Source organism: Nicotiana tabacum, chromosome 23, assembly GCF_000715075.1.
Source record: "Nicotiana tabacum cultivar K326 chromosome 23, ASM71507v2, whole genome shotgun sequence".
In the NCBI taxonomy this organism is placed as follows: domain Eukaryota; kingdom Viridiplantae; phylum Streptophyta; class Magnoliopsida; order Solanales; family Solanaceae; genus Nicotiana; species Nicotiana tabacum.
This window is the reverse complement of record NC_134102.1, coordinates 91,060,802-91,085,324: the sequence shown is the minus strand read 5'-3', so window position 1 is coordinate 91,085,324 and position 24,523 is coordinate 91,060,802. Positions and strand designations below refer to the sequence as shown.

General features: G+C 41.3%; 1 protein-coding gene and 1 non-coding gene across 2 annotated transcripts; one reads left to right on the top strand and one right to left on the bottom strand.

Annotated features, from left to right (window-relative positions):
- Positions 1-18,842: 18,842 nt before the first annotated feature.
- On the bottom strand, positions 18,843-18,949 carry LOC142177799 (small nucleolar RNA R71). The gene has a single exon (XR_012706353.1). It is a non-coding gene; the product is annotated as a small nucleolar RNA R71 (small nucleolar RNA).
- Positions 18,950-22,967: 4,018 nt separating this feature from the next.
- Positions 22,968-23,900, top strand: LOC142177267 (uncharacterized). Its single transcript, XM_075245739.1, has one exon. It carries the CDS (start codon positions 22,968-22,970, stop codon positions 23,898-23,900), a length of 933 nt encoding a protein of 310 aa, XP_075101840.1.
- Positions 23,901-24,523: the final 623 nt, after the last annotated feature.

The following is a 24,523-nucleotide window of genomic DNA, read 5'->3' as shown; positions in this document are numbered from 1 at the left end:
GACAATGTTTCCGCAATCAGACCATGTTATTTTATAGATGCTCATGTACTCAGTGACACCCGGATTTTGGGAAATTATGTATTGAGTTGCTGTGTTTTCTTCCAATTATTATGAGATTTTATTTACTTAAGCCTATTTTTGTATGTTTTAAATTAAAGATGCATGTAATTTGTAAGTTGTGGGCTTGCCTAGTATCGCGCTACGCGCCATCATGGAACATGTGATTTTGGGTCGTGACAAGTTAGTATCAAAGACTAGGTTACATAGGTCTCACGAGTCATGAGCAGGTTTAGTTGAGTCTTGCAGATCGGTACGGAGACGTCTGTACTTATCTTCGAGAGGTTGCCAAACCATTAGGAAACCTTCACTTTCTTATGTTCTTGTCGTGCGAATTTGTTGATTCTGGAAACTAAACTTCTACTATTCTATTCTCTTACAGATGGTGAGGATACGTGCTACCGCACCGGTCATATGGACATCAGTACTACCAGCTAGGGCCATGAATGGTCGGGGCCACGATAGAGGCCGATGTGTAGCTCCTACAGTAGCTAGAGCAGAACCTGTAGATCCTCAGGAGCAGATTCCATACGTAGTTGAGCCGGTGAAACCAGCTCAGGCACCACATGTGTCCATTGTGATCCTAGGCCTTCAGGAGGCTCTAACCCAGATATTGACTGTTTGCACTAGCCTCGCTCAGGAGTTTTCAGTTCAGGCCACACCATGCACTTCTCAGGCCGGGGGAGGTGCTCAGACTCCCACCGCTCGTACTCCAAAGCAGGTGGTGCAGGGACTTCAGACACCGGATGTATTACCAACCCAGCTAGTTGCAGTTGCTCAGGCCCAGATAGGTCCCATTATGAATGATGAGGAGCAAAAGAGACTAGAGAGGCAGAGTCAGAGGATGCTCAGGACTTCTTGGATAGGTGCCAGCTAATTCTTTGCACGGCGGGTATTCCGGAGACTAGTAGGGTCTCATTTACTACTTTTCAGTTGACGGGGGCAGCCTTCAGATGATGGGAGGCCTATGAGCGGAGCAGGCCAATCGGTGTTGCACCACTTTCATGGCATGAGTTCTTCGTTCTCTTCTTGGAGAGGTTTGTGCCACCGACCCGCAGGGAGGAGTTGCATAGGTAGTTTGAGTAGCTACGGCATGAGGGTATGTCCGTCACCCAGTACAAGATGAGATTTTCAGAGTTGGCTCGTCACGCGATCTGGTTGGTTCCCATAGAGAAGGAGAGTATTAGAAGGTTCATTAATGGCCTCAACTATGGGCTGCGTTTTATTGTGACTCAAGAGAATACATCAGGTGCTAGGTTCGATGAGGTGGTTGATATTGCTCGGCGACTAGAGCTTGTCCGTAGTCAGGAGCATGAGGAGAGGGAGGCCAAGAGTCCTCGTGGTTCGGGTGGTTTCAGCGGTGTTTCTTCTGGGGTCAGTCCCACCATAACAGGGGTCGTCCTTACAGGCCCGCTCAGATGGCTTGTCCGATTCATCGTGGTACATCAGCTAGCCATGATTCATACAGTGCCCGTTCAGGTCAGTTATTATTCAGTGTGTTACCAACACAAAGTTCTTACCATGCTTCGTCTTCCCAGGCTTCTACAAGAAGTTCCTGGGTTATCAGGAGCAGCAACTCCGTCGGATGAGGGGTTGTTTCGAGTGCGAGGACTTGAATCATCTCAAGAAGGATTGCCCTAGACTGTTGAGTGGGATTCCACATCAGAGTTCTTGGCCGATGATACCAGCCCCAACAGCTACACCACCCGTTTAGCCTTCTCGTGGGAGCTCAGGCAGCTAGAGGTTGCCCCAGAGGGGGAGGCCCAATTTTATGCTATCCCTGCCAGTCCAGAGGCCGTTGCTTCAGACGCGGTGATCACAGGTATTGTTTCAGTATGCCATAGGGATGCTTCCACATTATTTGACTCTGGTTCTACTTATTCCTATGTATTATCCTATTTTACTAATTATTTGGATATGCCCCGTGAGTCCTTAGTATTAAATGTTCATGTATCTACGTTGGTGGGTGATACTATTGTTGTGGAACATATGTATCGGTCGTCTGTGGTGATCATTGTAGGGTTGGAGACTAGAGTTGATCTCTTATTGCTTCGTATGGTTGATTTCGATGTGATTTTGGGCATGGATTAGTTGTTCCCATGTCATTCTATTCTGGATTGTCACGCTAAGACCGTGACGTTGGCGATGCCGGGGTTGCCGAGGATCGAGTGGAGAGGTTCTCTAGATTATGTTCCCGATAGGGTGATTTCATATCTGAAGGCCCAACGGATGGCTGGGAAGGGGTGTCTGTCATATTTGGGTTTTGTGAGGGACGTTGATGTTGATACTCCTACTATTGATTTTGTTCCGGTAGTGCCAGACTTTCTGAATGTGTTTCCTGCAAACCTGTTAGGCATGCCATCCGACAGGGTATTGATTTTGGTATTGACTTGGTGTCAAGCACTCAACCCATTTCCATTCCTCCGTATCATATGGAACCAACAGAGTTGAAGGAATTAAAGGAGTAGCTTCATTGAGCTTCTTGATAAGGGGTTCATTAGGCCTAGTGTGTCGCCTTGGGATGCACCGGTTCTATTTGTGAAGAAGAAGGATGGTACTATGCGGATGTGCATCGATTATAGGCAGTTGAACAAAGTTACAATTAAGAACAAGTATCATTTGCCGCGCATTGATGATTTATTTGACAAGCTTCAGGGAGCGAGAGTATTCTCTAATATTGATTTGAGGTCTGGTATCCCCAATTGAAGATTCGGGGCTCGGATATTATAAAGACGGCATTTAGGACCTGCTATGGTCACTATGAGTTCTTTGTGAAGTCTTGTGGGCTGACCAACATCCCAGTAGCATTCATGCATCTGATGAACAGTGTATTTCAACCATATCTTGATTCGTTTATCATAGTATTTATTGATTGATATCCTGGTGTACTCACGTAGCCAGGGGGCATGCACAACATTTGAGGATTGTACTACATAGGTTAAGGGAGGAGAAGCTTTATGCGAAGTTCTCAAAGTGTGAGTTTTGGCTCAGTTCGGTGGCGTTCTTGGGGCACGTGGTATCCAGTGAGGGGATTAAGGTGGATCCAAAGAAAATAGAGGCGGTTCAGAGTTGGCCCAGACCGTCTTCAACTATGGAGATTCGGCGTTTTCATGGCTTGGCCAAATATTATCGCCGCTTCGTGGAGGGTTTCTCATCCATTGCAGCACCTTTGACCAGGTTGACCTAGAAAGATGCTCTATTCAAGTGGTCGGATGAGTGTGAGGAGAGCCTTTAGAAGCTCAAGACTGTCTTGATCACAACTCTATTTCTACTTTTGCCTTCGGCATCGGTTCTTATAATGTGTATTGTGATGCTTCTCAAATTGGTATTGGGTGTGTCTTGATGTAGGAGGGTAGAGTGATTTGTTATGCTTCGCGCCAGTTGAATACCCATGAGAAAAATTATCATGTTCATGTTTTGGAGTTGGCAGCCATCGTTCATGCAATGAATATTTGGAGGAATTATCTCTACAGTGTATCTTGTGAGGTATTTACGGATCAGTGGAGTCACCAACACTTGTTCAAAAAAAAGGATCTAAGGGACTATAATATTACCATTCTGTATCATCCCGGGAAGGCCAATGTGGTGGCTGATGCCTTGAGTAGAAAAGTGGTGAGTATGGGTAGCCTTGCATTTATTCCTGTTGGTGAGAGACCGCTTGCATCAGATGTTCAGGCCTCAGCCAATCAGTTCATGAGGTTAGATGTTTCGGAGCCTAATCGGGTTCTAGCTTGTGTGGTTTCTCGGTCTTCCTTATATGATCGCATCAGAGAGCGTCAGTATAATGACCCCCATTTGCACGGTGATGCCAAGAAGGTTACTATTGGAGATGATAGGGTGTTGCGGATGTAGGGTTGGATTACTGTGCCCAGTGTAGATGGGCTACATGAGTTGATTCTTGGATCAACAAGTTCGAAAGTTGAAGTAGAAGAACATAGCTAGTGAAGGTGCAGTGGAAAGGTCAGACAGTCGAGAAGTTTAATTGGGAGACCGATCAAGAGATAAGGAGAAGATATCCATGCCTATTTGAGACTCCAAGTATGATTCTAGACCTGCTCGAGGACGAACGTTTGTTTAAGAGGGGAAGGATGTAACGACCCGGCCGGTAGTTTTGAATGTTATAGCCTTGTTCCCCCATTTATTGCTTATTCTGTGCTCCCTTGTTGTTATGTGACTTGCTGAGATGGTTGGTTTGGTTTCAGGGATGTTTTGGAATTAATTGGGACACTTAGTCCCAAGGTTGGAAGCCTAAGTTGAAAGAGTTGACCGGATATTGACTATTGAGTAAATGGATTCGGAATGGAGTTTTGATGGTTCTGAAAGCTCCGTAGCATAATTTTGGACTTAGTAGTGTGTTCGAATATTAATTTGGAGGTTCTAGGAGATTTTGGCTTGAATTATCAAAATTTGAAAAATATGGAAGTTTGGAGAGTTGAGAAGTTTGACCGAGAGTTGACTTTATGGTTACCGGGCTCAGATTTTGGTTCCGAAAGTTGGAATAGGTCCGGTATTTCAATTATGACTTGTGTGCAAAATTTATGGTTAATCGGAGTTGGTTTGGTATGTTTCGTAATAGTTTTGAAAGTTAGAAGTTCATAAGTTCATTAGGCTTGAATCGATGTGCGATTCGTGGTTTTAGTATTGTTTGATGTGATTTGACTCTTCGAGCGAATTCGTATGATATTTTTGGACTTGTTGGTATGATTGGTTGGGGTCCCAGGGGCCTCGAGTGGATTTCATATGGTTAACAAATTAAAATTTGACTTGAAGAATTGATGAAGTTTGTTGATGCATGTGCTTCTGGCTTCCTTATATGCGATCGTGAGTGGAGGATCGCGATCGCGAAGAGTATTTTGGGCAGCTGGGATTTTTGTGCTATGCGTTCGCATGAAGGTTTTTGTGATCGCGTATCTTGGGAAGGCAGTGCATCGCGAACGCAAGAAGGGGGTCACGTCCGCGAAGAAGTAAAGGAGGAGACTGGGTTCACGCGAGTTGTTCTTCGCGATCGCGTGAAGAGGTTCGCGATCGCGTAGGTCAATTTTTGCATCTTGGTGATTTGTGGTTCGCGATCGCAAAGCATTTCCCCCCGATCGTGATGAAGGGGCATCTGGGTAGAATATTAAGAATTCAAAATGAGGGTTTGAGTTATATTTCATAATTTGATTTTGGGAGCTCGGATTGAGGCGATTCTTGGAGGGATTTTCAAGGGATTAATTGGGGTAAGTGATTCTAACTCGGATTTGGTTAATATACATGAATATATCATTGTTTTCATCATTTAATTAGTGATTTGGGTTAGAAAAACTAGGAAAAATTATAGAAACTTCATAGGCTTAAATTTGAAGATTTGAAGGTCGAGTAGTGATCGGAATTGAGTAATATTGGTATGGTTGGACTCGTGATTGAATGAGTGTTCGGATTTTGTTAATTTTGCCAGATTCCGAGATATGAGTCCGGGGTTGACCTTTTGAGTTATATTTTTTTACCTTAGTTAAAGATCGTAGCTTTATTAATTGTAATCAATTCATATAGCTTTTGTTGATAGTATTACGTTATTTTTGGCAAGATTCGATCCTTCCGGAGGTCGCTACGCGCTGGAAGGGCTTGCTAGTGGAGTGATTTGATTTGCTTGAGGTAAGTATCTTATTTAAACTCGGTTGAGGCACTAGTTATTTTTGAGATAGCTACGTGCTATCGGGTGCGCACATGCATGGGGATGAACCCATGTGCGGACACCGGGATCATTTATTCATGTTTGGGTTATGCTCGTGCTCTTATAAGCCTAGAATTGACCGTTAAGCTTAAAGCTATGATATTTTGTCATATTTGTAAAAGTTTGTGTGATCTATTTGAACCATGTTGAGGCTACATAGAGGTTTAATCCCTGAACGAACTTGATAAATGCTTTGATTTGAGCTATGATATCACACTTTGCACATGCCTACATGTTAGCATGTCATTTATACCAATCCAGGAGTACGAGAATTATTATTCATTCATCACATATATGTATACTTGTTTAATTGCTCATGTATGATATGTTTGGACTGGAGGTCTGTGACCATACCGGGCAGATTGTGTTATTGGCACGTAAGTTGTCAGTGCAGCATGTGAGTTGTCTATGCGGATCCATTTATTAATGTTATTGGCACGTGAGTTGTCCGTCCAGGTTTTATTATTAGCACGTGGGTTGTCCGTGCAGCATGTGGATACTGAACCATCCCCTAGGGTCACCCTCTCATATTTCTCTCTTGATGGTGTACACGCAGTTATTGAGAATGTTGATCAGTGGTTTGAAACGGATATGGAAAGTTGAGAGAATCCAGCCAATGTTGTGTGGATTTTGCATTTCCTCGATCATTTATCTGATTTAACTGCTTATCACCTCTAAATGCCATGATATTGTCTGCGCCGAGTATTTGAGAAACTGTACACATGCTCACACGGATGTTTTATCACGAAACTTGATGAGTTAGTTTTCAATATTATTTTGTGTCGGTTTAAATGACAGAGCTACATAGGTGATAGCTAGTATAATTAATAATTTATGCTTCTCTTACCTTGTTGTGTTTATTTACAATACATATTGAGTACATTAGGTCGGTTGTACTCACACTACACTCTGCACTTCGTGTGCAGATCTAGGTACTTTCGGGCATAGAGGTTACTAGTGTTGGAGCTTATTCAGTTCAGAGACTATCGAGGTAGTTTCCTTGGCGTCCGCAGAACTTGACTCTCCTCCTATTTCTTTTAGTTTCATTTATACTTTTCTACCTTCCTAGACAGTGTTTCCGCAGTCAAACCATGTTATTGTATATATTCTCATGTGATCAGTGACACTCGGATTTTGGGGAATTCTGTATTGAGTTGCGATATTTACTTCTAGTTATTATGAGATTTTATTTACATAATTGATAAAGGATGAAAAGTGCATGTTTTGAGTGTGTTTGTGTGTTATTTCTTGTGTGAGTTGCGGGAGTTCATGTCACGACCCAAACCGATGGGCCATGACGAGTGCCCGAGTTCTACCTATCGAACACCCCTAAGCATTCGTCTAAGATATAAACATAAAATAAAGTCAGAAATAAACTACTAATTCATATGAACAACCTACGTGAGAAAACATGCCCAAAAGACATATATATATATATATATATATATATATATATATATATATATATACATATATATACGGAATACGGTAGGGCGAGCCGACAAGGCCACATACTATATAACTATACATGACTGTCTACAGACCTCTAATAGAGTGTACAACTATATAAAGGACGGGACTGGGCCCCGTCGTACCCATATATGTATGCAAACACATCGTACCAAAACTCAAAGCAGCTCCGGATCAAATGGAGCACATCAACTCTCGCTGATCAAGGATCCTAAGAAGGGGGACTGTCAGCCTGTCTACCTGTACCTGCGGGCATGAAATGCAGCGTCCCCATGCAAAAGGGACGTCAGTACGAATAATGTACTGAGTATGTAAGGCATGAAAATCACTACATAAAAGACATAGATGAAACATGGAGTAAAGAATTCCACCTGTGAGTCTAAATAACTTTGTGAATCCTGAAACATTTATAATGCCATGCACGTGTGTATAAATGCCGTATCATGCATAGGTATAGGTGTACATAACATCATCAAGTCTCTGAGTGCATCCCATCATATCATCTCGGCCACTATGGGCAAATCATCAACGTATACCAACTGATCAGGTGGTGGTGCGTATATAACATTGTAACCTATTCTCATATCCCATATACATATAATATACGTGTATATAACGCCTTCTGGTCATGGGTCAATGTACATGTATAAATGCATGAAATGCATAAGAAATACGTTAATAAGATTTCTCGAATATCATAAAATTAATATGCCTTTCGGACAAACTTTATCAAATACGTATTTTTCTGAGACCCATGAACATAGGATATAATAATAATTCACATGGGGAATTAAAAATATAGACACCCCTAGTATTCCTATGAATATGGTCGTTTATGAAAGTTGTGTATTTTGCTCGTTTTATTTGCATCATCTGGATCATGCCAAAAAGAATGAAGGGATAGACTTAACATACCTCAAGTCGTCAATGCAACACAACAACAAGCTAATGACAACTAGTGCGTCAACCCTATAACAAAGAAATGCGTGTACAATTTAGATGGCGGTAGTATATTATGTATCTCAAACGATAACTCGATTCTAAAATAAAACGGGCAACATTTCCCCTGATTTTACTGCTCCCTCAAGCCTACTATATGCGAGATACAAACAATACAATCAGCTACTCAAAACCAACCTAATTATAATTCATGACCTTCAATACAACAAAAACCCCAAATATACAATAATACACCCAATCAACAAGTTATCAATTAGCCTGTAACTACAATGATGAGCGACCAACCTAATACCCTACCACATGTGGCATTTCTCCACGCCATGTTTATCCTTCCAAACTCCATAAATCAGCAGCACAATAGATAGCCCAAAAGCAACATGAAACAGCCCACAAAACAGTCCACTACAAGTCAAATAACTCGAACTCACGGCTTCCGATCACCGTCCCGTGAGGTCTAACTATTAGGAAAAAAATTTATCAACTTTTCTTAATATTTTAAAGCTTAAATACATAAATTAGGAATTTTTATTAACTATTAAATATATTCCAAAACTCAAACTACAAAGAAAAAGAGAGGCGATATAGCAATACTTACGTCGTAGGGATCGTTCTGATATTATTGCTTCTCGATTTCGTACCCGGGATGTTAGTATTATTTGAAGCACTATTACTGAGCTCAAGGACTATTTTTATGGTGTTCTCTGGTCAGGTTCTATGCAGAAATGAAGATAGAGAGACGAGTTAAGATATATATATCAACTTCTGAAAAGTCAAAAGGTGCTAGCTTGGCACCCTTTCATTCGCCCATCTTCCGACGCTTATATCTTTTTATATGGATATCGTATGAATAAACGGTTAAGAGCATTAGAAACTATATTACAAGACCTTAAATTTAGTATATAATATGTCCCAAAAAGACCTCATATAGAATACGAAATTTATTTCTCAAAAAGCTTTATTACAAGGCAAATCCTTAGTTGGTTTTTCTGCAACTTTAATTCGATTTTTCCCAAACTTTATATGTTTTATCCATACATCATATATAGTCATATTATGACTTTAAACTCATTTAAATCATGATTAACAAGTCTCATATTCATTATACATCACCTTGGGACGCACAGGGTGTAACAATCTTCCCCCCTTAGAAACATTCATCCTCGAATGTTAAACTCCCAGATATTTATAGAAATATTTGGCAGAGTCTCCTCTGTAATGGCGCCACTATCAACCAGTCAGACAGAAAACCCAACAATACAAATCCACACAGGGCCACAATCAACAATAACACCAATGGTCTCACACGATCAATGACATTAACAAACATAAGAATCAAGTACCATATACGTACCTAAGGCTGTGTTGTCTTAGTCTGATCCTCCTCTGAAAGCGGAAACAAGTGAGGATACCTAGACTTCATGTCTTCTTTAACTTCCCAAGTCATCTCCTCCACATTATTGTTCCTCCGAAGCACTTTAACTGAAGCTACGTCCTTAGTTCTTAATTTCCGAACTTGTCTATCTAGTATAGCAATGCGAGCTTCCTCATATGATAGCTGCTCTGTGACCTGAACATAGTCAACTGGAACGACTCTAGAAGGATCTCCAATACACTTGCGGATCATAGACACTTGAAAAACTGGATGTACTGACTCCAAGTTGGAAGGCAAGTCTAACTCATATGCTACTTCGCCTACTCGGCGTATGATCTTATAAGGTCCAATGTACCGAGGGCTAAGATTTCCTTTCTTACCAAATATCATAACGCCTTTCATCGGTGATACCTTTAGGAATACCCAGTCATCTACCTGAAACTCCAAGTCTCGTTGTCGATTATCTGCATATGACTTCTGACGACTCTGAGCTGCTAATAGCCTTTCCCGTATAAGCTTAATCTTCTCAACTGCCTATTGTACCAACTCTAGTCCTACTAACTTAGTTTCCCCAACTTCGAACCATCTGATATGTGACCTACACTTTCGTCCATAAAGAGCTTCGTATGGAGCCATCTGAATGCTGGAATGATAACTATTATTATATGCGAACTCAATAAGTAGAGGATGATCATCCCAGCTACCCCTGAAGTACATCACACAAGCCTGTAGCATATCTTCCAGTGTCTTAATAGTACGCTCAGCCTGACCGTCTGTCTGGGATGAAATGTTGTACTAAGACTCACCTGAGTCCCCAATCCTTTTTGGAAGGACCTCCAAAAATTAGCTGTAAACTGAGCACCTCTATCTGAGATAATAGATATAGGGACACCATGAAGTCGTACTATCTCCTTAATGTAAATCCTTGCATAATCCTCTACTGAATACGTATTCCTGACAGGCAGAAAATGGGCTGATTTTGTAAGTCTATCAATAATAACCCATATAGAATCGAACTTACGCTGGGTACGAGGTAAGCCTATGATGAAATACATGTTAATCACTTCCCATTTCCAAGTCGGAATCTCTATAGCCTGCAATAATCCACCGGATTTCTGATGCTCAATCTTAACCTGCTGACAATTAGGGCACTGAGCAACAAACTCTGCTATATCCTTCTTTATTCCGTCTCACCAGTATATTCCGATGATATCATAATACATCTTCGTCACTCCTGGATGAATAGAATAACGAGAATAGTGAGCTTCTCCCATAACCTGTTGGCGCAACCCTGCTACATTAGGAACATATAATCGACCTCGATATCTAAGGACTCCATATCCTGTAATCTCCAATAGTGTCTTCTCCTTTTGAGGGGTTGTATCTCTGTAGTGAGCTAGCACAGGATCTTTATATTGGCATTCCTTCACTTCAGTTACTAGAGAGGATGTTGCAATGTCCTGAATAGTAACTCCGGTACCACCTGAATCTAATAATCGAACTCCAAGATTAGCTAGCTGATGAATCTCACAAGCTATCTCACTCTTTTTTGGCTGTAAATATGATAAGCTACCCATAGATCTACGGTTGAGGGCGTCGTCTACTACATTCGCCTTTCTTGGATGGTATAAAATATCAACATCATAGTCTTTTAGTAGCTCCAACCATCGCCTCTGACGTAAATTCAATTCATTTTACTTGAATATATATTGAAGGCTCTTATGGTCCGTATAGATATCAACATGAATTCCATACAAATAGTGCCTCCACATCTTTAGTGCATGAATCACCGCAGCTAACTCTAAATCGTGGGTCGGGTAATGTTTCTCGTGGTTTCTTAGTTGTCTAGAAGCATAAGCAATAACCTTACCATGCTGCAGCAATACACAACCCAATCCAATGCCTTAAGCGTCACAATAGATAGCATAACCATCAGTCCCTTCTGGAAGTGTCAGAACCGGTGCTGAAGTCAATCTGTCCTTCAATGCTTGGAAACTCCGGTCACAAGCATCAGTCCACTGAAACTTGGTTGCCTTCTGAGTCAACTTTGTCAATGGTGCTGAAAGGGAAGAAAACCCCTTTACAAACCTCATGTAATAACCTGCCAAACCCAGGAAGCTACGAACCTTTGTCAGTGTCAAGGGTCTAGGCCAAGTCTTCACTACCTCAATCTTCTGTGTATCAACCCGGATACCCTCACCCGAAATAATATGACCAAGTAAGGCTACAGAATTCAACCAAAATTCACATTTAGAGAATTTTGCATACAACTTCCTTTCTTGTAGATCTCAGAGCACAATATGCAAATGATCTGCATGCTCAACCTCTGAACGATAATAAACCAAAATATCATCTATAAATATAATCACGAACAGATCTAGAAAGGGCCTGAACATACGGTTCATCAAGTCCATGAATACCCCTGGGGCATTGGTCAAGCCGAATGACATAACACGAAACTCAAAATGCCCGTATTTGGTCCTGAATATTGTCTTCGGAATATCTTTCTCTCTAACCCTTACCTGATGGTACCTCGACCTCAAGTCTATCTTCGAGAAACACTTGGCACCCTGCAACTGATCAAATAAATCATCAATCCTCGGGAGCGAGTACTTATTCTTGATCGTCGCCTTATTCAACTGTCTGTAATCAATACACATCTGCAAGGAACCATCTTTCTTTCTCACAAATAACACAGGTTCTCCCAACGGTGATGTACTGGGTCTGATAAAGCCCCTTTCAAGCAAATCCCTCAGTTGTTCTTTCAACTCACTCAGCTCTGCAAGTGTCATTTTATAAGGAGGAATAGATATCGGCTGAGTATCTGGTAATGTGTCAATAGCAAACTCAATCTCCCACTCTGGCGGAAGGCCTGGAAGCTCATCGGGAAAAACATCGGGAAACTCATTAACCACTGGGATAGATTGAAGGTTCGGTGACTCTGCTTTCACATCCTGTACCCGAACTAAGTGATAAATATAGCCCTTTCTGATCATCTTCCTTGCCTTGAGATAGGAAATAAACCTACCTCTCGGCGATGCAGTATTACCTTTCCACTCTAGAATTGGCTCCCCTGGAAACTGGAACCAAACCATCTTTGATCTACAATCAACGTAAGCATAACAAGAAGCCAACAAATCCATACCCATTATAACATCAAATTCCACCATATCTAACTCAATCAGGTCTGCTACTGTAGAACGACTATGAACTACTACTATACGGTCTTTATATACCCGTCTAGCTATCACTGGATCCCCAATAGGTGTAGACACCTCAAAAGGTTCATCAACTCAGGTTTTATCCCAAACTTACTAGCAACCAACAAAGTGACATACGATAAGGTGGAACCTGGATCAATCAATGCATATACATCATATGAGGAGACTGATAAGATACATGTAACAACATCAGGTGATGACTCATGATCCTGTCGATCCGCTAAGGCATAGATACGGTTCTGAGGACCGCTTGAGCTAGATGCTTCACTTCTACCTCTACCACAACCAGCTGGTGCCTGTGAACCTTGCCCGGGGGGCGTACTGATGATGACGAACTGGCTACAGATCTCGCTGGCTGAACTATAACTGCACCACCTCTCGTCGGATAATCTCTCATAATGTGGCCTGGATAACCACAATGTATAACAAATACCCAACCCTAGAAGGCACTACCCGACATGTTGCTTACTACACTGAGCACATCGTGGCAATGGTGGACTCATCTGACTTGACTCACCCCTATACTAAGAACTAGAGGCCCTGAAACTCTAACTGGGCCCTGAATATATGGAACGATCAAATCTCCTGCCGGCAAATTGAAGGGGTGCACTAGCCAATGGCTGGGCTGAATACCTCGGGTACTGATGTCTCTAACCACCTCGAAACTCACCAGAAGGACCTGAAGATCTCTCTCTCTTACTCTGGCCCCTATCATGCTCATGATCGGCCCTCTACTTCTACTTACGCTCCTCTACACCTTGAGCATATGCCTGAATACGAGAAATATCAATGCCTGGATGAAGTGAGACCGACATAAAGTCATTGAGCAGGTGTGGCTCCAACCCCATCACGAACCGGTGAACCCGATCCTCCGTCTTAGCTACAATAGTGGGAGCATACCTAGCCAAAGAATCAAACTGAAGGATGTACTCCCAAACACTCATATTACCCTGTCGAAGGGTCAAGAACCTATCAACTATGGCCTGTCTAAGCTCTGGTGGCAAATAATTACGAAGAAAAGCCTTTGTAAACTCCTGTCATACTGCTGGAAGAGCATCCTCACCTCTGGACAACTCCCAAGACTCGTACCAATTAATTAAAACATCCTGAAGTCTATAGGAAGCTAGCTCAACTGACTCAGTCATAGTGGCCTTCATTACCCTCAAAGTCCTCTGCATCCTATCGATAAATACCTAAGAATACTCATTTGGATCTGCTCCAGTGAATACAGGAGGTTCCAAATTAATGAAATCGCGAACCCTCGCACTAATGGCCCTATCTGCATGACCGATACCTACCTCCTGGCGTCGAGCCTGTGCGGCCACTAATCGAGTCAATAGCTGAATAGCATCTCTCATTTCCTGACCCGGTGCATCTGAATGAGGAGCTGGGGGTACTGGAATGGGTGCTGGAGCTGGTGCCCCTCGGATCTCCTCTGGAGAAGGCAGGGTATGTGAAGTCTGCGATGGAGTCTCACTATGCGACTCTCCCTGAGACCTGGTAACTCATGGCGCTTTACTTGTAGTCTCATCATCCACGGACTTGCCCTTCTAGGCGGCTGTAGCCTTCTTGGGCATCGCTGAAAGCATAACATGTCATTAGGAAAATGAATTCTTATATCGCACGATGTAAGATAAGAAAGAAATGTAACCATCCTAAATATCTTGTAGCCTCCTGTCTATAAGTGTGGTGTACAACACACCCATAAACAAGACTATACTAGACACGGTTTGTAGATAACCCTAGGACATAACTTCTCTAATACCACTTTTGTCATGACCCAAACTGATGGACCGTGACGAGTGCCCGAATTCTACTTATCGAACACCACTAAGCATTCGTCTAAGATATAAACATGAAATAAGTGTAGGTCATGCATAACATCTGGAAATAAACTACTAATTCATATGAACAACCTACGTGAGAAAACATGCCCAAAAAACATATATATATAAGAAATACATGCCCAAAAGACATATATATATATATATATATATATATATATATATATATATATATATATATATATATATATATATATATATGGTAGGGCGAGCCGACAAGGCCACATACTATATAACTATGCATGACTGTCTACAGACCTCTAATAGAGTGTACAACTGTATAAAGGACGGGACTGGGCCCCGTTGTACCCATATATGTATGCAAACACATCGTACCAAAACTCAAAGCAGCTCCGGATCAAATGGAGCACACCAACTCTCGCTGATCAAGGATCCTAAGAAGGGGGACCGTCAACCTGTCTACCTGTACCTGCGGGCATGAAATGCAGCGTCCCCATGCAAAAGGGACGTCAGTACGAATAATGTACTGAGTATGTAAGGCATGAAAATCACTACATAAAAGACATAGATGAAACATGGAGTAAAGAATTCCACCTGTGAGTCTAAATAACTTTGTGAATCCTGAAACATTTATAATGCCATGCACGTGTTGTATCATGCATAGGTATAGGTGTACATAACATCATCAAGTCTCTGAGTGCATCCCATCATATCATCTCGGCCACTGTGGGCAAAATCATCAACGTATACCACCTGATCAGGTGGTGGTGCGTATATAACGCCGTAATCTTTTCCCATATACCATATACATATAATATACGTGTATATAATGCCTTCTGGTCATGGGTCAATGTACATGTATAAATGCATGAAATGCATAAGAAATACGTTAATAAGATTTCTCGAATATCATAAAATTAATATGCCTTTCGAACAAACTTTATCAAATACGTATTTGTCTGAGACCCATGAACATAGGATATAATAATAATTCACATGGGGAATCAAGAATATAGACACCCCTAGTATTTCCTATGAATAGAGTCGTTTATGAAAGTTTGCGTATTTTGCTTGTTTCGTTTGTATCATCTGGATCATGCCAAAAAGAAAGAAGGAATAGCCTTAACATACCTTAAGTCATCAATGCAAATCAACAACAAGCTTATGACAACTAGCGTTCCAACCCTATAACAAAGAAATACGTGTACAATTTAGATGGCGGTAGTATATTACGTATCTCAAACGATAACTCGATTCTAAAATAAAACGGGCAGCATTTTCCCTGATTTTACTGCTCCCTCAAGCCTACTATAGGCGAGATATAAACATAATACAATCAGCAACTCAAAACCAACTTAATTACAATTTGGGACCTTCAATACAACAAACCCCCAAATATACAATAATACAGCCAATCAACAAGTTATCAATTATCCTGTAACTACAACTATGAGCGACCAACCTACTACCCTACCACATGTGGTGTTTCTCCATGCCCTTTCTATCATTCCAAACTTAATAAATTAGCAGCACAATAGACAGCCCAAAAGCAACACAAAACAGCCCACAAAAAAGTCCACTACAAGTCAAATAACTCGAACACACGGCTTTCGATCACCGTCCCGTGAGGTCTAACTATTAGGAAACGAATTTATCAACTCTTCTTAATATTTTAAAGCTTAAATACAGAAATTAGAAATTTTTATTAACTATTAAATACATTCCAAAACTCAAACTACAAAGAAAAAGAGAGGCGATATAGCGATACTTACGTCGTAGGGATCGTTCTGATATTATCGCTTCTCGATTTCGTACCCAGGATGTTAGTATTATTTGAAGTACTATTAGAGAGCTCAAGGACTATTTTTATGGTGTTCTCTGGTCAGGTTCTATGTAGAAATGAAGAGAGAGAGACGATTTAATATATATATATATATATATATATATATATATATATATATATATATATATATATATATATCAAATAATATTAATTAAACAAGGAATACCTTGGCACCCTTTCATTCGCCCATCTTCCGATGCTTATATCTTTTTATCTGGATGTCGTATGAATAAACGGTTAAGAGCGTTGGAAACTACATTCCAAGATCTTCAATTTGGTATATAATATGTCCCAAAAGACCTCATATAGAATACGAAATTTATTTCTCAAAAAGCTCTATTACAAGGCAAATCCTTAGTTGGTTTTTCCGCAACTTTAATCCGATTTTTCCCAAACTTTATATGTTTTATCCAAACATCATATATAGTCATATTATGATTTTAAACCCATTTAAATCATGATTAAAAAGTCTCATATTCATTATACGTCACCTTGGGACGCACATGGTGTAACAATTCACATCACTTTTGAAGTAAAAATATATCCATTACGTGTTTCTTATGTGTAGGAACAAACTTGCATGGAAAAGGATCAAATGGGAAAAAATTGGTGAAAAAGAGATGAAGAGAAAAGACTCGGACAGCGAAGCGAGGTTAAACTTTGCCAGACCAGGACCAAAGCAGAAGAAATCAGGAAAGTCCCGGACAGCAAAGTGAGGGTCACTTCACCAGACCGGGACCGGGGCAGAACTTTTCCAATACGAATTAGGAAAAGGAATTTCGGCCCAACCCAACCCTAAACCATATAAATATGAGATTTAGCCACTTTTTGAAGGGAGAGAAGACTTTGGAGAGGCAAGAACACGCTTGGAGAAAGGAGAAGGATTCAACTTCACATTTTTTCCTCTTTCTTCCTAATTTTCCATTGTTATGAATTCTAATATTGTATTTGTGCAAACACCTATGAGTAGCTAAATTCTCATCTAGGGTTTGATGGAACCTCTTGAAGGATGACTTTTCTACTGCGTTTAATATGAAATTACCATTTATTTTTCTCTATTTGTTTAACTATATGATTATAGTGGTTGATTGAAGGGCCATCAATTGACTGTGCCTATTTAGCGTATATTACTTGGAAAAGGTACATATTTAGGTAGTTGTTAAATAATATCACTCCTAACATATATGAGGGATCAATACGGAGGGTTTAAAGGCGGGATTAGGAATAACGAAACATTGGTGTGATCTTAGTGAGCGGTAAGCTAGTGTCAGCTAGCGTAGTTCGGAAGAATACGTCTAGTAAATTATTGTATCTGCTCGGAAGAGAGTTACGACACCTAAAGTACTCACGATCGGTAGAGAATATCTAGGCGAATTTATATGAGACGTGGCGAGGAGGATTCCGATGAGAGGGGAAATCGTAACCCTAGACCTTTCCAATCTTGTCTACAACATTTGCTTTGTTAGTATTAAAATTACACCTTTTTAAAATACTTTATTTTTAGTTAGTAACAATCAACTCATTATTCAAAATTTCTTAAGGTTGATTACTTGAATTCTTGTGAAATTTGTGGTTGTGATTAGTAGGTTAATTCCCTGTGGGATTCGACTCTGGACTTGTAAACCAGATTATATTTGCAATGACCGCTAGACCTCTTAGGAGGCATATTTGGTCGTGATCAAATTTTGGCGTCGTTGCCAGGAAATTAACGGTGTTATTAATTACGGCTAGAAGAATAGCTAGAATTCATAATTATATCTGTTTCTCGACTTGAAATTCATTATATTGAATGTCTAACGTTTGTAGTCTTGTGTTTTACAGGTGCTTGCCTAGAAACTCCTCAAGAACTGGTGAATTATACGAGGCATTACCAGACCCTGAGAAAGCTTTCAAGGCACTAAATTGAGCAAACAAGAAAGATAAATGTCAACAACACTCAATGGAACGAATCGAACTAGACATGGTTGATGTAATAAACAACCAAAACAATGTGAATGACCCGAACAATCAGGGTGTGGCACCTCTTGTGACAGAAGCAACTTTGTATGATTGGGCACAACACATTGCTAAAAATCTAGCAACCGCTATTGCAGTCCCTCAGATACAAGCGGAGTCATTTCAAATCACAAACAATATGCTACATCTACTACAGAACAAGGGACTGTTCTCCGGGTCTTACATTGAAGATCCTCAGCAGCATCTGAAAAATTTCTTGTCAATTTGTGTCACACAAAGGCAACCAAATGTGACACTGGAAGAGATAAGGCTGTTGTTATTTTGATTCTCAATGACGGGAGAGGCTCAGACTTGGCTCAATTCACTCCCCATAAACTCCATAACCACTTGGGAGGAATTAGTCAAGCAATTTTTGAACAAGTTCTACCCATCCAATAAGACTGCCAAGAAAGTTGATGAGATATTCAGCTTCAGGCAGAAACCAGCTGAAACATTGCAAGAAACGTGGGAGAGGTTCAAAGGTATGCTGGTTAAGTGTCCACATCATGGCATTCTAGATCCGATATTGGGGCAAAGGTTCTACATGGGATTGGCAGACAACTTGAAGGCCATTGTTAATGCTTCAGCAGGTGGAGCATTTTTTAGCAAATCATTCAGGGAATGCAAGGCCTTACTTGATAAAATAGCTCAAAACACAGGATGGATGACAAGAGATTCTACTATCACTCATGTAGTCCACTTAGTAGCTTTAGACCCAAACAACTCAATGGCTGAGAATATGGCTACGATGATGACGCAATTGAGTATCTTAACAAAAAAGATTGATGAGTCAGGCCAGAAGCAGGTGTACATAGTTGACATGACAAATGGAGGATTATGCACACCATGTATTAATCAACCATATGTGTGCTCATGGAGTGGTGAAAGTGACAATCAGAACTATCAAGAGAATATGAACTATGTGGGCAACTATGGAGGCCAGAGACAAGGCGGTCAGACTTGGGGATAGCAGAATCAACAATATAGGCCACCACAGCAGCAGTACAACAATAATAATAATCCTGGAGTTGCACGACCACAGGGTCAGGTTGTGCCTTATCAAAGGCAACAAGAGTACAATCAGCAGAATCAACAACTAGCTTATCAACAACCTCAACAGCAACATATAGTGTGACAAGATGATGGGTTGTTTGAAATAAAAGGAATGTTGCAACAACTCATTGGGTCCAGCGGAAAAATGGAAGAAAAAGTCAACCAGATGCAAGAAAAGGCATACCAGATGCACGAAAAGGTAGTATCACACGACTCGGCTATCAAGAGAATTGAAATTAAACTAGGGCAAATATCCATGGCCCTTAACAGTCGTCCTCAAGGGACATTACCTAGGGACACACATATTAATCCAAAAGTGTAGGGTCTGAAGCAGCTGATGGCTGTGAGCCTGAGAAATGGTAGAGATCTTGATCCAGAGCAAGAAATTGCTCGTGAAAGCCGACCAACTGAGATACTTGTGCCAGTACCATTTGAGGTAGATGAGTCAACTGAGCTAACCAAAGTAAGAATCCAGCAAGCCCAGGAGGAAATAAACAAGGAAACAGAGGTTGAAAAGGAGGTTGGGGAGTGCAAGAAAAGGCAATAGAAAAGTGTCTGAGCATGATCTAACTCAAGTCACAGGAAAGAAGCGACCGCCAGCACCCTTCCCGTAGAGGTTGGCCAAATATCAGAAGGATGAACAGTATAAAAAATTCATGGAGATGTTGAAGCAAATCCAAGTGAACATTCCACTGATTGACGCCTTGAGGGAGATGCTTGGGTATGCAAAAATAATGGACTTGATGTCTTGCAAGTTCGACTCTCAAGACTTGGCCATTGTTACACTAACTCGGACATGCAGTACTGTCATGACGAGACCCATAGCTGAGAAATCTATCCGATCCAGGGAGTTTCACGATCCCGTGCACAATAGGCAGCTATGCTTTTGCTAAAGCATTGTGTGATTTGGGGCGAGCATAAACTTGATGCCCTTGGCTATCTATAAAAGATTAGGAATTGGAAGAACAATACCTATATCCATGTTACTACAGCTAGCCGACCGAACGGTGAAGAGACCATCAAGTATACTTGATTATATACTAGTGCAGGTTTGAAAGTTTGTGTTTCCGGCAGATTTTGTCATTCTTGACTACCAGGTTGACGAGGAGATTCCTATAATTTTGGGAAGGCTATTCTTGGACACTGGGAGAGCTCTAATTGATTGTGAAACTCGAGAGATAAAGATAAGACTGAACAATGAAGAGATAACGTTCAATGTGCAGAAGTCTATGCGGCGACCAAGTGAATTTGCTAAGTGCTCTCTAATAGAAGTTGTGGATATGATTTTGAAGGATGAAGATGAGGCTCTGAATGCAAAAGACCCTCTAGCAGCCTGCCTGATGAACTTAGAAGAGGTAGATGGTGAGGACTTGGCAGAGTGGGTGTTGGCTCTTGAAGGCCAAGGATACTGGAAAAGAGATCTCGAATTCGAGCCTTTACACTTATAAGAAAGAAAGACTCCTCCAACTAAGCCATCAATTGTAGAGCCACCACAGTTGGAGCTAAAACCGTTACCGTCTCACCTCAAGTATGCTTTCTTAGGACCTAGTTCGACATTACCTATTATTATCTCATCTGGTTTGTTAGATGTGCAGGTAGAACAACTTTTACAGGTTCTGAAGGAGTGTAAGACTGCAATTGGGTGGACCATTGCAGACAGAAAGGGTATCAGCCCAACATTTTGTATGCATAAGATTCTACTGGAAGATGGGCACAAACATTCCAGAGAACATCAAAGAAGGATGAACCCCAACATGAAAGAAGTGGCGAAGAAAGAAGTGATCAAGTGGTTAGATGCGGGAATCATTTTCCCCATCTCTGACAGTAACTGGGTCAGCCCAGTTCAATGTGTGCCAAAGAAGGGTGGAATGACTGTAGTGCAAAATGAGAAAAACGAGTTGATCTCAACAAGAACAGTCACAGGATGGCGAATCTGTATGGATTACATAAGGTTGAACAAGGCCACCCGAAAAGACCATTTCCCACTACCTTTCATTGATCAGATGTTAGATAGATTGGCGGGGAGGTCCCACTTTTACTTCCTGAATGGATACTCGGGGTATAACCAGATCTCTATTGCCCCGTAGGATAGAGAGAAAATGTCGTTTACCTGTCCGTATGGCATCTATGCCTTTCGAAGAATGTCGTTCGGCCTATGCAATGCACCTGCCACATTCCAAAGGTACATGATGGCCATCCTTACAGATGTGATAGAGGAAATAATGGAGGTTTTCATGGATGACTTCTCAGTGGTGGGGAACTCATTTGATGAGTGCCTAATGAACTTGAAATGAGTATTGAAGAGGTGTAGGGAGACTAATCTGGTACTGAAATGGGAAAAGTGCCATTTCATGGTACAGGAAGGTATAGTCTTGGGACACCTAGTGTCAAGTAAGGGCATTGAGTTGTACCATTCTAAGGTTGATGTAATTGAAAAGCTACCTCCACCCACTTTCGTAAAAGCCATAAGAAGTTTCCTTGGTCACGCCGGCTTCTACAGGCGGTTTAAAGACCACCCCTTTGTGTGGAGATAAAGATTGCTAACCCTTTTATGTAAATTGCTTGAAAAAGACCACCCCTTTGTGTTTTCAGATGACTGCGGGTAGCCTTTGAGGAGTTGAAGAAGAGGTTGGCGACTGCACCAATTATAGTGGCACCTCACTGGGAGCAACTTTTTGAGCTGATGTGTGATGTAAGCGACTATGCTGTGGGAGCTGTTCTTGGGCAGCGAAAAGATAAAGTTATGCATCCAATCTACTACGCAAGTAGAACCTTGAGTGGTGCCCAACTAAATTACACAGTGACCGAGAAGGAGATGCTAGCAGTGGTGTTAGCATTTGACAAATTCAGGTCATACCTGGTAGGCTCAAAGGTAATTGTTTATATTGACCATGCTGCTCTCAGGTACCTAATTGAGAAGAAGGAGTCAAAGCCGCACCTGATTCGATGGGTGCTATTGCTGCAGGAATTTGACTTGGAAATCTATGACCGAAAGGGAACGGAGAACCAAGTGGTTGATCACTTGTTTAGGCTGGAAGGAGCAGAGAAGAAGGTTGAGGTGGAAGAGATTGTGGAGACTTTCCCGGATGAACAATTGTTGGCCACGAGCCTTGAGGTAACAAAATGGTATGCAGACATTGCAAACTACCTGGCAAGCAATATTATCCCCTATGACCTTTCCTTTGTCCAAAAGAAAAAGTTCTTTCATGACTGTCGCATATATTATTGGGATGAGCCTTATCTATTCAGGATTTGTGTTGATAACATGATCCAGAGATGTATCCTCGAGACAGACCAATCTTTTGTTTTGCAGGCTTGTCACGCACCCCCATATGGTGGCCATTTCGGAGGAGTAAGGACAGCCGCAAAAGTGCTAGAGTCGGGCTTCTACTGGACGACATTGTTCAAAGATGCACACCTCTGGGTGAAGGGTTATGATGAATGCTAACGGACCTGGAATATTTCTCACCGACATGAGATGCCCATGAACCCAATTCAGGAAGTGGAAGTGTTTGATGTATGGGAAATCGATTTCATGGGGCCTTTCATCAGCTCATATGAAAATAAGTACATACTTGTAGATTTAGACTATGTGTCAAAATGGGTGGAAGCTGTGGCACTCCCTAAAAATGATGCAAAGGGAGTCATTGGTTTTTTGAGAAAGAATATATTCACCCGGTTTGGCATTCCAAGGGCAATAATCAGCAATAGAGGCACTCACTTCTGCAACCTAGCTTTCGCAAAGTTATTAGAAAAATACGGTGTTCTCCACAAGGTTGCCACCCCATATCACCCACAAACAAGCGGGCAAGTGGAGTTGTCGAACAGAGAGATAAAGAGTGTTTTGACAAAGACCGTGAATTCTACAAGAACAGATTGGGCAAGAAAGCTAGATGATGCACTCTGGGCCTATCGTACGGCTTTTAAAACCCCAATTGGCATGTCTCCATATAAACTGGTGTTTGGGAAAGCATGTCACTTACCCGTGGAGTTGGACCATAGAGCTTTATGGGAATTAAGGCAGTTGAATCTTGACATGGAAATAGCGGGTACACGTAGAATCATAGAGTTGCACGAGCTTGATGAGTTCCGCTATCATACTTTTAAGATTACAAGGATATATAAGGAGAGAATGAAGATGATGTATGACAAAAATATTCTTGAGCGAAATTTTAAACCTGGAGATGTGGTATTGCTATACAATTCAAGATTTAAGTTGTTTCTAGGCAAGTTAAAGTCAAGATGGTCAAGACCATTGCGTGTGGTAGAGATGCATCCCGTCGGAGCAGTAGAAATTACATCAAAAGATGGCTCCCAAAAGTTCAAAGTTAACGGGAAAAGGCTAAAACATTATCAAGGCATGGTTAAGGAAGATAAAGTGATCTCAACCATGTACTTTAAGGATACTTGATAAGGGATAACCGAGTCATGCTGCAACGTTAAATCAGGCGCCTCAATATGTCGTGTCGCGACGTTAAATCAAGCGCTTGTTGGGAGGCAACCCAATTTTCTTGTTTTCGTCTAGTTGTCATTTAGTCACAAAAAAAACGAACGTGGGGAGGCAGCGAAGCGAAGCTAGTTTCACGAGACCGAGACCAAGAATGTTGAGGAGAAAACTGTTGGGGACAGCGAAGTTTTTCGCTTTGCGAGACTGGGACCAAAAGAGAAAGAAAAAGAGAAGAGGGGACAGCGAAGTGCCCAACACTTCGCGAGACCGAGACCGGGCATAGCTGAACCAGGTAAAGGGGCACGTCTCCAGGTCGCGCATCGGTCCTATAAAACTCAAAAATAAAATAATGTGTCAGGAGGTCTTACAAGATGAAAGAAATAAATTTTGACGAGTACATAGTTCCTATTATCAATGTTGAGCGGTGTACTTAACACTGATATCACAATATACAAACTAATAAAGCGAGTAAAAACTAGCCAAGTTAAGTCTTCACAATTGAGGCCCATATGTAGTCTTCTTTTGTTGTAAAGTTGGCCAATTTCCATTTGTTGTATCAAATATGCACGTAATGAATCCAGTTGTGA